Raw genomic sequence first — 19,225 nt, 5'->3', positions numbered from 1 at the left:
GCACACACCAAAGTGTCAACATAATCTGAAATACGGCTTTATCGCGATGGGGAATCTGCCAGGTACTAATTATCACTCATAGCTCACTTCTGCATTAGCAGCTTAGCAACTGCCTCGAACGCAATAGAATCGGCAGTGTTCATAGAATGCAAGACGATTACATTACGACGCATTTAAATCAACTCTTCAATTCATTGTCAATGCAGTATGAGTGCTCTGCATTCCTGGATGTTGATTGAATGAAAAACTACTCTACACCTTATGAGAAGTTGGTTAGGTTCCACCTTCGAAAGCTCAACATATGCAAGGGTGATACCGCGTTACACGGCATGCCTCATCCCCATGTGCCGTCAATTTTAATCTTCACAGATTGCATTGTCCTTCACGTGTCTCCACGTGGATACGATCTGCCGGAACGCGCCGTTTTTGCAAGTTTGATGGACAGCGATGTATGCTTCCAGGTGTCAATCAAATTCGGTCACGAATCATCACATTATTTTCCCTGCTTCAATAAAATAAAAAAACTTTCAATGTCAAACTATGAGACTTCGGGAAGAAGAATTATCACATTTTTGGTGAAATTGAATGTGTGATTTTTAACGGCGTATTCTAAAACGTCAGAACTTGGGCCGTTGGGAATATGTTTTACACCGAAGTCTAGAAGAGCTTAAGATGGTGTTAGTTGACCTTGCCCTTTTTTCCTGCGGGAGTCTTACATCCGTCTATTACACGTTGATATGTTTTTTACTCCAACAACGACGCTTCAACGACGCGGTCAGTTAATTAACTGGAGCGATGCGCCCGAAATTTGCTCCAGCCTCGTAACGTATAATATTCGGTAGGAGGAATGAAATTTTTACACACCACGAGAAGCAGTGCCTTGAACAAAAACACCTCAGGGGCACAGCATCCGAAATACAGCCTTTGTTACACGTTTCAAAAGTTTTTGAAGCAGCTGCTGTTCGAGGGGCTCGTAGAAGAGTCGGGTGGCCTGTCCACGTGACCAGAAATAAAATAGTGCAATCTGCACGAAGTATAAGAATCTGAGAAATAAATTGGTATTGTACGTACAATATGGTGCGATAGCAAAAGTTTATTTATAATTATAATAATGACATGCGCACAATTTATGAAGAATGCAATCGATATCGGAAGCATAAAACAAAAGTAATCACGTATTCTAAACGATGAGCGAACGATGATCACTATGGAATGCTCAATGGCAAGGATCTTCGACTTTATCAAGTATAAAGTTAATAATGTTGAGTGTATTAATGCATTCATACTCAAGATCACAGAACCATATCTATGACAACTATGATCACAATTATACCAATATGAATAATTAATTAATCGTATGTATATCGATGAAGTTGTGGTGTACAGCAAATTCTTTACACGGCGTATAATTTGATAAGTTAACGAAACTCCGTCAAATTAATTTCACACAATTTTAATACACAGTAGATGAACTACTCTTAGCTCTGCACCGCAAAATGTGCCATACCCATCCAATTATCTGTAATAATTGTAGACTGACAGGTTTTTGGCCCACCTAACAACAGATTGCCGTCCTTGAAAATACGATTGACCAACCGCGTACAGGAACCGGAAGTGAGACTCTGATCATGTAACGCAAATCAGTTCAAAACACTTTATTATGTGAGAGGAATCAGTCGAGAACATTGTTGAAAACAGAATTTTTTTTTATACAACTTGTGAAATGGTAAGTCATAGAATGATTTAACGACATTTTTTTCTCACTAGCACGGAGCACAGACCACGCTTTCATTTCGTTCGAAACAATTAAGGTCACCCGGTACATGACATCGTGCTCAACTGAAAACAAGCTGTAAGGCGAAGCTGTTCAGTCCGGGCTCCAGTGCGCGCGCGCAGATCGTCGGCAATGTGTGGCAGCCGTCATTCGTTATAAGTTCTGCCCACGTTCCAAACGCATTGCATACCTTGCCCGTGATCGTAGCGGCAACAACGAGTCAATTGCTCTAATCCCGGCTGAAAACTTAGTGATTGTTATTACGTGTCTCCGGCTAGTGACGAAAATTACTGTGAAATTATGTGAAATACGAAAGAAGGAAATAATATCAAATCTTGTTTTGAAAACGCGCCGAATGTACGGTAACGGAAAAGTTTGAAACATGTTTTGTAAACGTATAATAAGAATATCGCCGCTTCGATGTCTTTCGTGTTGATAACAATCTACGCTTCGAGTCGTTATCTTTAGGCACGGACTACAGTCGCTTTTCCATCTACAGGTGAATGGAATTTGAATTCTTACGGAGATAACATTCAAGTGTGAAACAGCGCGGTTAATTTACTTTGTTATATTTATCATACCGTCAGTGTTACGTGCAGGTTTTCTGCACCTAAGTTGCTGAAGGATCACGAGCTATTAGACGTCGTATGGAGAATTAATTGGGTGTGTCGTAGATAATTAGTTTCTACATCATGATGTAATTACTTGCCTAACTCACTAGGCACTTTAAGAATACATGCATGAAGTTGAATATACTCGCCGACTATTTCACTTTTTTTTTTCTTATATTCAGCAGTGTAGAAATGGCAATGAACAATTTCTAATTCGTATGATTGGAACTAGCTTAGAAAATTGACAGGTTTGGCACCCGCGTGTTACGAATAGAACTGTGAGAGTTTTATAACCGCAAAATCTATTCGGCTGAAATGCGTTACCTCATTCTGATATTGATACTATTATCCGGAATACGTGCTGCTATGCCAAAGTCTTATTATACTTCTATTTGCTCGATACAAACACGTGCGACCATGTATAAATAATTCTCGATTCTGCGCAGTATAGGGAAATATGTCTCTGCTCCAACACGAATATTTTAAAAACAAACCATCTTCAGTGTCAGTGTTACAATGACTACTCGACCTGTTTAATTCGATACTTCGGATCCGATACAATCGATCAGTTTTACTTTGCACTCTTCTGACCAAACGTCCGCTGACCAAATACTAAATAAAAGAATGTCAGGTGTGATCTTTCGACTCGGTAACCACTGATCATACTGCAAAACCGGATTGATCGCTACTCTTTCTAATGCAACAGATTCAAGTGAGATGACAGTAGTCTGAAACTCGGCGGAATGTGCTATAGAATAAAAGCTAAATAAAAGACTTCGAATCGGTAAAGCGTCTTTTAGGTATTGCGCAACTATAGTTTAAACAGATGTGCTCGCACGATGATTTGTCCAGCCATTTTTTGGCTCGTTAAAATACAACCCATAAACTTTTCTGGACACCTCTTATCGAAGTCAAGCGTTTGTTCCAGTAATATTGTGCCGAGACCGCATGTTTCTGTTGCTTTAGAATTTTGACAGATCTTTATCACTGTGTGGTTTATTCCTTTTGCTGTAAAATGCTGTAACGGATAACAAACTTTGACTTTTTGCCAAGATAAGAGTCGGTAATTCGTGCGCCGATATGGTCCTGGCCTACGTACGTGACCAAATTAGCAATTATTCATTGAATCTTAACGAAGCACTTAACGCTCTTATGCAATTACAACACTCAACGACAAAATCGTACAACATTACATACGTACAACTCGAGACGTAAATGGGCAAATGTGACTATGGAAATCCATTTCGTTGTGAAAGCTTGCGGAAATCTACACTGCCTTATGGTTACACTGATAAATTTTCTTTTAGATTCACATTTCTCAAAGGGATTTCTTGATGCAGTGAAGTTATGATCCGCATCGTCGTATAGTGACGATGTAAGTTATTGATTTACGCTGAGCAGCAGTGACGATTGTTCAAAATCAAAGTCAACAACGAGTTATCAAAATGGCTATAGCTCGGATTAAATCCTTCATTGACAGTGGCTTGAAGAGCAGCTCGCTGAATCGAACGACCAATCTAGAACCGGAAGTGGGAATAAAAATTGTCCATTCCCCGGCGGCGAAGGCTTTATACGTCACTGTTATAGGCGCAAGACACTTACCTCAGAACTTTGGCTTTACCAGAGTGAACAGTTATGTTGTTAAGGTGAGAACTTTGTATATTGAACTTTTCCTTTATCGACATATGTACATCCGGGTATTTGATATTTAAAAAATTTTCAATTCTTCCATAGGTGCATGCTTTCTTCCGGTCTAAAAAAAGCCTCCAAAAGATTGAGCACTGTAGCTCCAGGTTTGGGGAGTACAAAATCAATTTTTCTAAAAAAAAGTGAAGAATCGAAATTAGCACCCCCTTAACATGTATTAGTTCTTTTATATTTTACCAAAAAATGCATTATGACCCAAAAAGATTACCTAGAGGGCATTACTACAGAGAAGTGTTAATATAGAAAGGTCAAAAAAAAATTTTGTATATTTAATTATGAGATTTTTTGTCATCCTAAAAATCGTTTTCGTACATCCTAAAACTGGGTCTACAGTGCTCAGTTTCTTAGAGGTTTCCTTTTAGACCAAATGCAAGCATTTGTTAAATGTGAAATACCCTAACATACATATGTATTTATTTTTTGTTCACTTAAAATGCGATAAGCGAGATACGTGGGAGTAATTTTTCAAATATTGCAAGTATTGCTACCTAAATAGGTGATTAAGCAAACTTGAAGTGGCTATTCTAATTGCAAGCACAAGTATGTATCGACCCAACGTTGACATGGTTACAGTTCATAATCAAAAAGGGATAGGCTAGTGGTACTCGAGAGTTACACGTAATCGATATAAGTATAATTACCCGCACGCAGAGTGTTTTAATGCTCAAGAAATGGGCTTAGGCTCGTTGTGATCAGAGTCATTTTAACAATCCCGTTAATCACTCAGGTGAAACTTCTGCCAGGGAAGGAAAAGTTCGAAACAACCCCAAAGAACGAGTCCTGGCCGAGTTGGAACGAGGAGTTCACCTTTCCGCTGACGAAAGAGACGAAATCAAAATTCGGGAAGACTAAAGTAACCGAAGAGGAAATCAGTGGGTCGAAATTCGTCGTGGCCACAGTCTACGCTGTTCTAGAGGACAAGCCACTGATAGCCACCGAAAAAAAGGAATCGGAGAATGACAAAGCCAAGGGTGAATCTTCCAAGAAAGGAAAGAAGGATACTTCAGCCTTCAAGAGTATGGCCTCGACCTCGGATTCATCCAAGGCCAATGTGCTGACCCAATTCTTTGGCAAACAAAGTGATAAGGAAAAGACAAGCGTACCTCAGAGGAGCGCCAGGGACCGGATCTTCGATAAGAGACGAACCCTGGGAGCCGCTACTGTTAAATTGGACCCAGGAGTCTTCGTTACAAAACCCGCCAAACCAAAGCATGCGAGCGACGTTTCCACCGGAGAAACTTGGTGGCCACTGAAACCGATCAGCAGCGGAATCTCCGGAGCCGATGAAAGGGTGAGCAATCTATCGACCAATCCACCAATTTTCGGCCAGCTGATCATGGTGCAATTTTCGATTTCGATACAATTTGGATGTGTTACAATGCACACGAAGAAGCGAAAATTCTCCAATTTTTAGAGCTCATCGTTTACAGGAATACGTTGAACAAATTTATCATGTTTTTTAATTGAACCTTTGTTTCCGAACTTTTAGCACTTCCTGACGTCGACAAAAATACTATTTTTTTGATAAATACGACATCCATTTTTAGGTAGATCTTCAGGACTTCACCCCAAAAAAAAGCACTTTTTGACATTGTCAGTTCTCTACATGCAAAGGCCCAAGAAATAAATCGTTTTTATTCGTTTGTATTAAAAAGTAGACATTCTGTAGTTTATCCTGAAGTTTTTATAATGAGATGAAAACTGGATCATAATTAAATCGTTATAAATATTCCAGAGGCACGGAATATGTTCAGAAAAGTTGAGATCTCTGGAATATTTGTAACAATTCACCGTGAATATGATCCCATTTTCGACCCACTCTAAAAATTTCAAAATACAATCCAAAATTTCTTCACTTAGTTTTTTCAGTCGTTTTTGTAAATATATTAAAAAAGTTCGAGGTTCCTAAAATATTTAAACCAAATGTTTCCCAAAAAGGATAAGGCCTAAGGGCGTGAAAATCGAAAGTATTACATATCTTATTGTTAGTATACACTTCAACATATCCGAATTGCGGTTCCGAAGATAAGAATTTGTACGTTAAAAAGCTGGTTGCAAGTTGGTGAATAAGTTAATATACGTAATTAAAACATGTCGTGAATTCTATTCCTTTCAAAGTCAAACAATTTCAACAACAATAAAAATTTGATTTCTTACAGCGGGAGAGCAAGAAAGGCCAGGTGGAGATATCATTATGCCAGGAGAAGGGGGACAAGGACGGAGAAAGTGGAGGCAACTTGGTATTGTCATTGAGCAAGCTGAGATGCTCCTTACATACGATGCACGAACACGAGGCTCTGAAGGGACAACTGTATATAAAGATGTCCGTAGTTGACAACGGCATAGTCACGCATTTTTGGAAAAGCGATAGATTCACGCCGACTATCTCGACCAGCTTTTCACCTGACAATGCAAGGGTTATCGCAAAGAATCCCCAGGGCGATGTCAGTTTTGTGGTGAAATTTGTCTCCAAAAATAAAATGGGTAATGAATCTTTTCTTACGATCAAACCTGTTGAAATAGTTTTGTTCCGCCCCAAAATTCAATTGTATAAAGTGAAGAACATTTATTCATAGATATAGTTAAACTGAACTGAAATGCTTGTCAAAACTTTTAATGAAATCGATTGTTTTCTCTCTATTCCCATACTCTGATTGTACGAACTAATCTTTACAAAAACAATTCAACATCCATTTGACTCTTTATCACAGGTAAGAAAACCGCAATTGGACATTTCGTGATAGGACCGGATGGAGGAGGAACCTATGGTGAACAGTGGAAACAAGCGTTGGCTAAACCTGGCCAGCAAATCACCAAATGGCAACCATTCGAGTGATAAAACTAATGCAAAGTTCTCGAGACCTAGCGTTGCATTTTATTTTTCAGATACACACAGTATTGTGTATCTACAATTGAAGTTCGATTCATTTCGCCTATTTTAATACTCGTGTCTCTGTGGTAACTAAATCGCAATTTTTATACTTGTATCATACATAACATTCTTTATCGTCGGAACTGTGAATATACTATCGGTCAATGTGTTGTGAAAATTTACTCGCTTCGGTCCGCTATACAATAACTAATTATACTATTTTATTAATTCTACACGTCTCTCCGTAAAATCAAGCAATTACGTCTGTCATAAAGTATTATCAAAGGTTTTACGTCGTGAGATACGCTAAGCATGAAATTTGAAAAACTGTGTAGGCAAATTTTGCTTAGCCCTACGTTATAAGAGAAGTACAATTATTTTAATATGATCCAATTGGTGTAATAGACTCGATTAGACATTGGTGTAAGAATTTTTTCATTTCAATATGAGAAAATGCGTACGCAAGTATTTATTCGTGAAGCAATCGATTTATTACATTATTCGCTATTTTATACATTTGTACATATTTATTATACCACAAATTTGACTGCGCCTTATTTTATCTATAAACTAATATTATACATTCACTGCACAAGGTAATATCGTTTTTGAAACCTATATGTAAAAGTATTTCTCATTTATGGTGTCCAAACCGTTTGTTATTCGTCTATTACCATATTTAAAAAAATAATGCTAACCATGTTAACTTATGTTATCCTTCAATTCTAAAACTGCACATAGTTCATACTGTACAATAATTGGGGCAGCAATAACTGATTTCGATCCAATTAAGGCGTAACTATTCTAAAGTGTAGGTCAAGCTCTAAGGACATTAGCGCGGAACTGCATTTGTTAATTGAGAATGAACTAAACCATCTCATGAGTTATTAAATTACCAAGTAATCCGTCCAATAACGACAGTGCCATTTTAACGTGATGTAACTAGACTAGGATGACGAAAGATTCTTGGTTCGTTGAACAATTTCTGTGGTAAATACTGCAAATGCAGACAGCCTTTCAACTTTACCGTTTTTGGCAACTAAATTTTTAAAGGAACACTTTTCCACAGAAAGCCTTCAATTCGCAAGAAACGTTGTGTATTTTCACTATTTTCTATATTCCAGTCAATTAATTATATGTAATTTTTGTATAAAACTATAAGTATTAATAAAACTACGACTTATATTACATTCAAATATATTGTGTGTATACATACATATATATATATATATATATATATATATATATATATATATATATATATATATATATATATGTCGATGTGTAATAATTAATAGTAATTTATTGACAGTTATTATTGTATAATATGTATAAATTTTCTTAAATTCAGTACTTCAATTACTGTACCGAACTCTAATTTATATCAAATCAATAGTTACAAGAGACGTATTGATCTCGTCAAAAAATGTTTCTTTTTACAAGTCCTATCTTTTTCGAGCAATCGTTTACTTTGACCGATATATTTTCTCCATAAGCTAATCATAAATTCTACTCGCACACAACACAGTTTTGTGGTACTGAACAATGAAGAATAACGTGAAACGAATTTCTTGACACTCTTTGTACTGAAAATTGTTCATCTCAGTTGGAATCATAAAATTTGAGCTTGGTGATATGAAAATATATATCATTTAACAAGAGTTCTATGCAACAAAAGATAATAATATCAAAAATTCGATATTTTACTAAGGTCTTAAACTAAATCGTCTTTAATCATGATATTGCTACGCAGCATTGCAAGAGTTTTTTTAACTCTGAGCGCCGTCAGCCTTACAGCCGGATTTTCGTGCCAACATTCAGCCATAACCTTGCTGAGGGGTGCCAAAATCTGTGAGAAAAAATCGATGTGTTTGATATATGTTTTATATGTAATCCAGATAATCCTCTTTCAGTTTCAGATCCATTTATGCTGGTAGACAATTGATCAAGCGTAAGAACATCAGAAGTGAGCATTATTTTTATTCTAAATACATAGTCTACAGTAATACATACCGAATCACTTTTCCACCTCGATGGTATTTGTGGGCGCAATTTTTTCACGCATATCGCAAGCCTCATGTCTTCGAAGGAAGGATCTCCGGGTACAACATCGTGATACGGCAGAGCATACGCTTCTGCCGATTGCGAAGAAGAGACATCTTCAGGAGTGCCACATCGTCTGCAGACTTCCCAGAAAACCAAACCGACGGAGTACATATCAGCCATTTTGAACGACTCGAACAAATTCGTGCTTACACGTTCCTCGAGAATCTCAGGAGCCATGTACCTCTTTGTACCAACTCTGGTGTTCGGCGGAATTTCGACGGTGCCCTTATCGCTATGGGAATTGAAAACAAAAGGCACATTTATCGGTATTCACCAAGATTTTCCTGAATGAAAATGTAATGAACACCTTACATCGTTTCTTTCGCCTCAAAACTGATGAACGTTATTATCATTCTACAAAAAAACTTGTTTTTGTTTTCAAAAGAGCAATCTTCACCAATATAAGCAAAATTAAACCGGCTGCTGGCGATCGTTTCCTAGGAAGACATTTATTCACTGTAAAACAGGTTTAAGCCGTACAAAATTACCGTCTATAAAAGTGCACGTTACATATTCCTTGCGGTCTATTTTGACAAATTCCCTCGAAATCAGCCATCTTATGTTGATAGTTGAAAGTGTACAGTATTTTTCTTTTTCTTGACTTGCTTTTCGTTTCACGGCAATTAACTAACAATAAGTTACCTTTACGTATCAACGTAATATCTGCGTTCAGATCACAAAAACAAATTTCAGGCAAAGTCTGGATACCCTATCTTTTTTCTGTACGTGAAACATCAGCAAGCTAACATTCGTAACCCAGGCACTAAACCAAATTTCTAATTTTTTAACCGAGGTAATCGACGGTTACTCACCTCATAAATCGTACGGCCATTCCAAAGTCAGCAAGAACACACTCTCCGTTCAACTTGACGAGGATGTTCCTGCTCTTGACGTCGCGATGTGCAATGGCCGGCTTTCCTCTAGTACCAAAAATTTCCATGTGAAGATGGGACATCCCGGAGGCAATTGAGAAGCAGATAGTCAGCAGGGCCGAGTGGTCGAGAACCGTGGTCTGCAAGTAATCATGAAGTGAACCCCGTTCGTGGTAATCGGTAATCAACAGCATCTGAGTCCATGTCCCGGTGCCCTTGATATCGGCCGCGATGAATCCGAGGATGTTCTCGTGTCTCATGAGGACCGTCTGATAGATCTCGGTCTCCCGAAACCAGGAGGCTTCCTCCAGAGTGAAAAATACCTTGACGGCGACTCTCTCGCCTCGCCAAGTAGCAAGCCAGACCTCGCCGTATCTTCCTTTTCCAACGCATCTGGATAACGACAGCTGCCTAGCTATCGTCCTCTGGACCAGTAAGGGAAGACCGGATCCTGACCCGCTGCTTTTGTCTATGAGTTCCTCCAGATTGCTTCGAAATGACTTCTGTATGATGGACCTTCGGCGTTTCGATTTACGGAGACGCTGCAAGACGATGAAGCCGGCGACGATAACGATCATCAGGATTATCGACGCCGAGGCTGAAGCCGCCATTGTGACGATCGTTTCTGCTGAGGGAAATGAATCGGGTTGCCTTGAGGTCCACGGCTTGTATACCGGGAGGGACATCTTGTTGCACAAGTCCCTGTCGTTGCAGCACGTTATACTCCTCTGATTCAAAAGTGGCGCTAGATCTCCTTTGCACTGCATCAGGCTCTGCTCAACGGGGGGGAGACACCCGAATGACCACTCAGGAATGTATTCTTTTATTTTTGGGTCCCAGACGTCCTCGACCGCACTGAAGCAGTAACCCCCGACCTGCTCTTCGCAAGTCCCGTTCTCTCTGCCATCGGGGCAGTAGCTTTCGCAATAACAAGTGATTCCCACTACTGAAATACAATTTTTCGAGTTTTGCAAAATTTTCAAAAATCACCTACGCTTATGTGACATCAGTGAGTATCGAACTGTATGAAACAGAGAATCAAACGTTAAACGGACAATATTCGGTAAAATATTCTGACATTTCATCCACAAGTTAATAGCGATTTGCCGTATGACTGGCAGTTGAAAACCGTCAAAATTTACGGACCCTTTCAACTCAGATAATTGAATTTTGTAACTGTTATGCGACAACCATCGCAGTATCTACAACATGAATAGTGTTTACATTATACAGATCAAAATCAAACGTATTCGGCACGTTTGTTATGAGAATGAATTAGTTAGATTTATAATCGAAATTTATCAACGTATTCATCACTTTTAAAGAAATTCTGACAAAGTCGAGCTAAACTCGGAATGAATTTTTTATATAATTACCACTTGTTGTTGTAGCAATAACCACCACAAATACAATCCACATCTTATATTCCTTACGAAAACGTCCGAACAGACCAGATCTTCGAGAGACAGTGAGACGTTGGGTCGTTAGAACGGTTCAGGTCAGTGGTGGGTGAGCACGAAGTGTTGATGTGTTGAAGTCGGTACTGCCAGAAGTGGGGACTAATTACGATTAGGGTGCAACGATGGGCTCTTAACTGGAAACGATTATTTTTGCAGGCTACTACGAGGATTCGTTAATAGTGGTCACGGAACGATGAGGTTCTTGGAAGTAAGCCTGTAATTTTCTAAACCTTGCTAACGTGAATTTACACATCCCGAGACAACATCTCTTTAATGAGATTCAAAAGACGCTTGCTTACCTTCAAGTCCCAGTTCTTATATTATTAACTTTGATTTTATTACCAAATGAATAAAGCAATTGTAACGAATTAAATGACTCCACTAAGGTTTGTTGTTTTTTTAATTTTTAAAATTGTGCCTCACCAGACACATATTCTAATTAACAATAACAATTTTACTCACTGATTACGCCCATAGCGATGTTTCACTCATTTCTTTGTGATTGTTAGCTTGCGTTTAATGAAGCGCACTTGGCAAACAGGCATGTTTAAGCAATTTTTGTGTCAAATACAATTTTTGAAATTTATATTATCAAAAGTTATATGGTGTATTGATCCATATTTACTGTCAGTTTGGAACATGTAAAAAAGCAATCAAGGAAGGGAATAAGAATAACTGCAACGGACATGATTTCATCATTGAAAGTAAACAGATTCATACATGCGGTTTGTGTATTTTTTGTTATATTTGTACTGTGAACTCTTCATTTATAATTCAGTAACTTTCATTAAAATAACAGAATAATTTATTACACAAGATCTACTGTGACTTTACAATACTGTTCTTGACTGATCAGCCAAAGTTTTTGGTATTGAAGACGATGAAATCTAAAAGAAACCATTTTGTATCATGAATTTTCACTTCACGTGAGCTCTGAAAATTAGAGAATACAGTAGTAAGATATGAAATTATGGACAAGCTGATTTGGCTCGTAATGGATCTCGCAAAATGTTAGTCCGTGTTTGTTAAATCATATTAATAATTGTGAGTTTTACCTCAAATTATTCTTCTTATTGATGAATTGATAAAATGGTAAGAATAATAATAGCAAAAATGATAATAATATGATGATAACAATAATAATCACTGCATTACACACGGCAGGAATGAAAAAGAGAACAGCTAAATTATGTAATTTTTAGAAAATTATGTTAGGACTATACAATGATATTAAATTTAAATTAGCTTTTGGATGGCAGAGGTTGACTTCCTCATGCCTCTTAAGTAATATTACAAATAAACACGAAAACATTTGGATATTATTTTAGCAGACTATCATTTGAGTCAGCACCATGCTTTTGCAAAGAAACTGCCAAGCACACGGTGCAAAATATGTGCCCACATCGAGTAACCATGCGCTCACGCTTGGTAGTCAATGCTTCGCAGTAGATGGGGCAACTAATCGGTTCTGTTACACCGCTTAATGAGTCCATGAGGCAGGGTAAACCCAGGTCAGTAGCAGGTTAAAATGTCGCTAGGAGCCTAATTATGTCCGAATATAACCTCTTCCGAGTTCGCAAGAGAGGCGCGAAGTTTTGGTAAAGTATTTTGTTAATAATGATTTCCGGATTACAGTAATAAATTGACCGTCAAAGGAATCCTACGATTCGATTGACATGATTAACATGTGTCTCATTTATTTTAATTCGGATTAGCTGTGCATCGACCAACTGTTTTTCGTAAAACAACACCGACAGCAGTTGCCCACAGGTAACGGTGGGCTTCTAGGGACATTTTCTGACAGTTGCGATTGGTATTGCCTCGGCTGCACAATCAGGTGGTAACTGTCAGCCAATAAAATTCGAACGGCTTAACGCACGCGCATAAGGTGCGCACTTTTCTCATGAATGCACGGTATATTATGCACAGCAAACCGTCAAATAATTTAATGATACAAGCGATCTTCACTAAATAACGCTGTTGAAGTGTCAAATTATCAAATATATTCCTAAGATAAGTATTTAATTATGTTAAGTCCATATTTAAGTGATAATCGGAATGAAAATACCGGCTTCAACACGAATGGCAAATGAAAAAAGCAATGGCAAATCAAGCATGCCGTAAAATAAACTCACTTAACCGAAGAATGAAACATATTACAAGAAATATTTGACGTCAATTATCGCAGTACAAAAGGATAAAACTGATGTGTTGAAGCACGAGTGAAGGGTTTCTACCGACGAAATTGAGTACGCGTTATACTTACGTTATTAAATAAAAGCACTGTTCATATTTTTACTTTTGAATCAAATGACTCCCGTCCAATGAGAGAATAGACTTACTTCGCTCATCGGAGGGTGAAGTGGAGATAGAGAGCGGGAAATGCGTAGCGCGCTCCCCAGTAACGTATACGTGCAGTTTGGGCCTCGTGCATTATTTTTATGTAGGAAATAAGATAGATGGAATAATTTGAGCACAATATAATACGCAATCTTAATGCTTGTAATGTTATATAAAATTTGTTTATTAGTATTCAAATTTTGAGGTCATTTACAGGATAAATAATATGTACAAATAATTACACCAAAGAAGGAAAACATTGGCAAGTAATGCATGGTATTAAGCGCTACCTTCGGTCCAGAAATCTGTTTCAGCGTTCACGTTAGTTGAGAACAGTGGAATTTTATCATGGACTCTGTCTGCGATGTCGTCTATCTCCCATAATTTGTTTTCTTCATTTATTGCTTGTTTAACAAAATTGTTCCAGTGTTGGGCCGTTATTTGAGCAACTCCTTGTTCGAGAAATGCCTTCATGTCTTTAAATATGACGGAGGTATCAACGGTTTTTACGTATACATTCATCATCGACCATGCCATTTGGATCGGATTGAGCTCACAGTGATACGGCGGAAGTCTGAGCACAGTTTTATTAGCTTTATTTGCCAGTTCTTCAATCGCGTATCTATTGAATTTTTCCTTTCTGAGTCCGACGATATGCAGGAGTTCAGCCTTCGCCATTGTATAGTCTACTACTGCCCCTTTACTTTTTAACCACCCTATGATGGCTTCTTTCGTCCACAAAGTGTCTGGTAGCAACTCTTGTTTCATGCAATGCGGTGGATCATTGTCCATAACAATCACACAGTTTTCGTCAAGCAACGGTAAAACACGTTTAAACCAATTCAGGAACGTAAATTCGTACAATTCGCGGTAGTAATCTGGATATTTCTTCGATTCGGTGCATAATAGCGCACCAGGTACAAAACCCGCTGTACTGCCGATATGTTGAAGAATTACGCTTGTTGTATCGTTAAACGCAAACTTGTTTTGAACATCACCTACTTTGACCAACATTTCGTCCAGATAATAAATCGACCGACCCTCCATCCGGTACTGTGTAATTGTTCTTAGATAGTTTCTTCGCCACACGATGAGGTCTTCATTCTCTATCAGGACGCTACTGCCACGTCGTTTGATACTATAAAAATTCAATTTCTGCAATAACTTGCAGAAGCCCGGCTGCCTGAATTCCTGAAGGTCTTTGTCGTCATTCACGGCGTCTAGAACTTTATCCACTGTTGGCATTTCGTTATTTCGATAGAAATCATGAATCATTCGCCGTATCGCATTTTTATCGCACTCGTTGGTCTTATCTTCTATCCAACGGGCATGTTCTTTGAAATTTGATTTTAACACTCGACCAGTTCTGATGTACTCTACTACAATCTGCCTGATGCTACTTTTTCCGAATCCCGTCATTCGGCTTAGTTTCTCTATCTTCTGTTCCAGCGACGTATGTGGATAGTCTTGGTTTAATGTTTTGTAAACATTCATTAGAATAACTTTCTGATTTTCATGGATTATCTGAAACCATAACAACGAAAAACAAAAGCATTAAATGATAGTAAAGAGTATGTATGTAGAGATGACAATAGAAATTGGATTGTTGACGTGGGACCCGCGGATTATTGATGACTGACTGTAGCGAGGAAGCGGGATTATAATTAAAAATATATTCTGTTCAACTATCAATAGAGGATACTTTATTGTTTGATGAGGATACGAAAGTAATACGATATATACCGCGAGTGAACAGAACGACAACTGAGGTGTTACAAGGTGAGAATACACATAGATGATACACAGACATGATTTTGCAACAGTAGATAATAGGACATAAGATACAGCGCTGATTTGTTTTGAGTCGCAACACGGGAAAGCGGCTAAATTTGAGGTAGAAACGGACAGGTAAATAATGCGCGCGAGAGTGAGTACATACGTGAGGATGATTTCAAACAGCGAGTGAAATGAGAACGTGATGAAGGCGAAATACTTTTGTTTAAACTTATGCATAGCTACTTTGCCGAAACAGAGTAGATAATGAAATTAAACGGTAGCAAACAGTATGTAGTGAAATACTACTCTTTGTTTATCTGTATTTACCTGACCGTTTTTATTTTTCTTCACGGGAGATAACGGTCTTTCTTCGTATCGAGCTTCTGCCATTCTATCTATCACTAATCACTTTTTATTTCCAATACGAATCACTTTTTAAATAACTATCGTTTGAGCTTAACTCTGGACTATTAACAGTAACCGTTACGTTTCAAATGCCGGGGCTCCGCTGCCGCTCCTGGTTGAACGTCGGATCCGATTCCGGTGTGGAGGGGATAGATGACCATTCTGTGGGCGGAGACCTGACCGAAACGGACGAATTTTCGCTCAATTCTTAGGCTGTTCTCTCGTTGAACGGAGAACCGTTCCCGGTATCGCTGTTTGAGACAACGGTAGTCAGTTGAGCACCTATTTCAAAATCTAGTTTAATATTCCGCTATCAACTTTGCGAATATTTGGTACATCTTATGAATGATTGAATGTTTAAATTATCCTATTTTATTTCGTATAACTTAGTCTACTCGCGTCATTGATTTTCGGATTTTCATTCCATTTGAAAAATTGGGTATATTGGTCTATTTTTTAAGGTAAGTTTTAGGGTAAGTTCATACTTTAAATAAAAACAAAGATCACGGTTGATATTGACTTCAAAGATGGAATGCATATAATATTGTTGAACAAATAAAATGTATAAGAAATACAATCTATGTAATCTAAGAGATATTTGTGTGATAATAAAAACAATTTAGATCCAGTAGGTATTAAAAATAAGGGAATATACAGAAAAGATACATAATAGTCTTTTTTAAGCATATATCAGTACAAATCATTTTGTTATCAACAACAATGGATATTGTTATTATAAATATCAAGGACATGTACGTGGATATCGTAAGTTTAAAAAAATGTTGGTCATAATTTATCATAACTTAATACGAATAAAAAATTCTTCTGTCGTGAGTTATACGTATTCAAACAAAAATTTAGTCTGATCTAAAAATCACTATCCGTTACACAGCTATTATTGAATTTAGTACCTAGAGTAGTCTGGTGATATTTAATTATATTACGTCGTATTTCATAGGTTAAAATTTTTAGAAATATATATACTGATAATGAGAGGTGCATTAATCTAGATGTACTTAATATGTAATCCAATATTCTAATCTTTAATTTCAACCTGACATTTACTGATCATGCCGTTTAACCTGACTGCATAAGGTAATTCACAAACATGATATAAACGTTTCCGGTCACACATTAAAACACCACAATGGTAAACCTCGTTTGATAGACTATATTATACATAAATTTCTACTATCATTTTCATGAGTAATTAAATCAATACAGCGACAATACAAAAGTTACACAAATAACCATTTGAAAAATTGCTGCGCAAAAACAAATAAAATTATAACATGCTTTCATTAACATTTATAAGTAAAAATTAAATTTGGTAATTCAAATTGAACAAAGATCCAATAAATATTTTAAATTTTGAGGCTTAAACTGCTTCATATTTCAGGTTGCATTTTGAACATGCAGAGGCCTGAAGTCTGTTATCGAATTTAGTACCCAGATTAGTCTAGTGATATTCAATTATATTACATCGTATTTCATATGTTAAATATTTTATAAATATGCATTCTGCTAATTAAAGTTGCATTAATCTACGTGTACCTAATATGTAAATCAAAATTTAAATCTCTCATATCACTCTGTCATTTACTAATCATGCCGTTTAACCTGACGGCATGAAGTAAGTCACAGAAATGTTAAAAAGGTATCCGGTCGTATATTAAAACACTACAATAGTAAACCTCGTTTGATGAACTCTATTATATATAAATTTCTACTATCATTTTCATGAGTAAATAAAAATTAAATTTGGTAATTCAAATTAAACAACGATCCTGTAAATATTTTCAACTTTGAGGATTAAATTACTTCGTATTTGAGGTCACATTTTGGACATTTCAGAGGTCTTTGACTCGTCAAGCATCTCTGGCAAAAAGCATGTCCGCAGGGCATCAACCCCGATTTGTTTATTTTCTTAATCTGAACTTGACAATACAAACATTTCTTAACACCTGACTCGCAAGTCTTGTGTTGAATATTGGTTGTCTTTTTTTGCGAATTAGGTAACTGAGACTGTTTGGTAAGAGTCGACCTTGTTTGCCTTTCGAGTTGGCCTTTCGGCAACATTTTACCGGCTGTCGCCAAACGCTTACTTCCATTCCTATTCGCTGTTTGACGAATATTCTCTCTTCCCGCGCTATAAATGTCCGCATTTTTCTGGCAATGAGACAATGAATTACCAAAGTTCTCTACCTTCCTCGTTCTCTTGTTATCCGTTGGCTTTGGAGGAAAACAAACGTTCTCTCTCAGCTTAGTGGTAGAAGAAGTGCGAAGGCCTGATGTTGACGGCGTATTAACACAAGCCCGCAGACATTGACACCCACAATCTTTTTTTGGCAGTTTGACTGCCGGCCCTAGCAAATGGTGATTAACATGTGCCGATGTGTGGAACGATGGATTGGCTCGAAGCAGATCATCACGAGGAGTCCAAGCTATGGATCAAACGATTGCAATTAAACTATGAAAAATGAATTCTCACAAACTTGACATTTTATAATATGTTGCAATTATAGTGACCTTTGGCTTGTGCAGCTTCACTTCGAGGACTAAGAACGTCTCCCAGAACCTTAGCAACCTGCATCCCCTGACCAATGACCTGCAAGGCTCCGGCGATGTGATGTTCAATATTGTCGCAATCGTGCAGCTGTGGGTTTTGTTTGTTCGACGATGTTGCATTTGTCGAAAACCAATTTGCAGGGGGTATCGGCAATCCGCCAACACGTAGCACGTCTAAGGCCTTCGATGCATCTTCCGGTATCGGAATCCCACCGACTGCAGCCTGGATTCCGGATCCTACAAGACTGCCGATGATACCGGAGAACAGCCCGGTCATTTTTTTGAATTTATGTAGAGGTTGAGTTACTATTGACCACAAAATTTACTATCACGATCTCGTCAAAATTAAATAATTGTTGCACCTTTCGATGATAATTATCAGATACTGTAATCAGTCGTATTAATAATCGTTTAATAATTGGTGTAAGAAGTTAACGTCTGACTGTGCGATCAACGGAAAGCAAACTGACAAACGTTCCTTACAGAAATCAGGCTTGTAGAGATATTATGCTGATGTGTACATACATGAACTTAACGAAAACTTGAGATCTGTCAAGTGTGCCTGCGAATAATAACGTTATGGTTTCGTGCTGCGAATTTACATGTTGATACGTAGCTAATTATATACATGTAACTCACACATCGTCACATCCCCAATATCCTCTGCTATTGTATATTAGGTACATTCTAAATTGTTTCATACATTTTCTTTATATCATGCAATTTTGTTTTAT

At 37.6% G+C, this 19,225-nt stretch overlaps 4 protein-coding genes across 6 annotated transcripts; 1 reads left to right on the top strand and 3 right to left on the bottom strand.

Moving 5' to 3' along the window:
* Positions 1–1,896: 1,896 nt before the first annotated feature.
* LOC107218266 lies at positions 1,897–8,160 on the top strand. 2 transcript variants are annotated; one of them, XM_046735342.1, is made up of 5 exons: positions 1,897–2,136; positions 3,693–4,031; positions 4,820–5,383; positions 6,252–6,576; positions 6,804–8,160. In XM_046735342.1, the coding sequence occupies exons 2-5, from the start codon at positions 3,831–3,833 to the stop codon at positions 6,926–6,928; spliced, it is 1,215 nt and encodes a 404-aa protein (XP_046591298.1). In that variant the 5' UTR covers positions 1,897–2,136; positions 3,693–3,830; the 3' UTR covers positions 6,929–8,160. The 2 variants fall into 2 exon arrangements, with proteins under 2 accessions (XP_046591298.1, XP_015511574.1); XM_015656088.2 differs by having other exon boundaries at positions 1,897–2,273.
* Positions 8,161–8,429: 269 nt separating this feature from the next.
* Positions 8,430–11,568, bottom strand: LOC107218268 (bone morphogenetic protein receptor type-1B). Its single transcript, XM_015656093.2, has 4 exons — positions 11,319–11,568; positions 9,883–10,888; positions 8,978–9,302; positions 8,430–8,813 (listed from the first exon to the last, which is right to left on the bottom strand). Exons 1-4 carry the CDS (start codon positions 11,359–11,361, stop codon positions 8,679–8,681), a joined length of 1,509 nt encoding a protein of 502 aa, XP_015511579.2. The 5' UTR covers positions 11,362–11,568; the 3' UTR covers positions 8,430–8,678.
* A 2,347-nt stretch (positions 11,569–13,915) lies between these two features.
* LOC107218262 lies at positions 13,916–16,119 on the bottom strand. Of its 2 annotated transcripts, none has more exons than XM_046742666.1 (2): positions 15,846–16,119; positions 13,916–15,188 (listed from the first exon to the last, which is right to left on the bottom strand). In XM_046742666.1, exons 1-2 carry the CDS (start codon positions 15,906–15,908, stop codon positions 14,022–14,024), a joined length of 1,230 nt encoding a protein of 409 aa, XP_046598622.1. In that variant the 5' UTR covers positions 15,909–16,119; the 3' UTR covers positions 13,916–14,021. The 2 variants fall into 2 exon arrangements, with proteins under 2 accessions (XP_046598622.1, XP_015511571.2); XM_015656085.2 differs by having other exon boundaries at positions 13,916–15,266; positions 15,846–16,117.
* A 352-nt stretch (positions 16,120–16,471) lies between these two features.
* On the bottom strand, positions 16,472–19,001 carry LOC107218263. The gene is made up of 2 exons (XM_015656086.2): positions 18,453–19,001; positions 16,472–18,367 (listed from the first exon to the last, which is right to left on the bottom strand). The coding sequence occupies exons 1-2, from the start codon at positions 18,766–18,768 to the stop codon at positions 17,736–17,738; spliced, it is 948 nt and encodes a 315-aa protein (XP_015511572.1). The 5' UTR covers positions 18,769–19,001; the 3' UTR covers positions 16,472–17,735.
* Between the last annotated feature and the right edge of the window lie 224 nt (positions 19,002–19,225).

The sequence above is a fragment of the Neodiprion lecontei genome, chromosome 1, assembly GCF_021901455.1.
Source record: "Neodiprion lecontei isolate iyNeoLeco1 chromosome 1, iyNeoLeco1.1, whole genome shotgun sequence".
NCBI classification, from domain to species: domain Eukaryota; kingdom Metazoa; phylum Arthropoda; class Insecta; order Hymenoptera; family Diprionidae; genus Neodiprion; species Neodiprion lecontei.
Note: the sequence above shows the minus strand (reverse complement) of the source record. Positions and strands in the feature narration are given on the sequence as shown.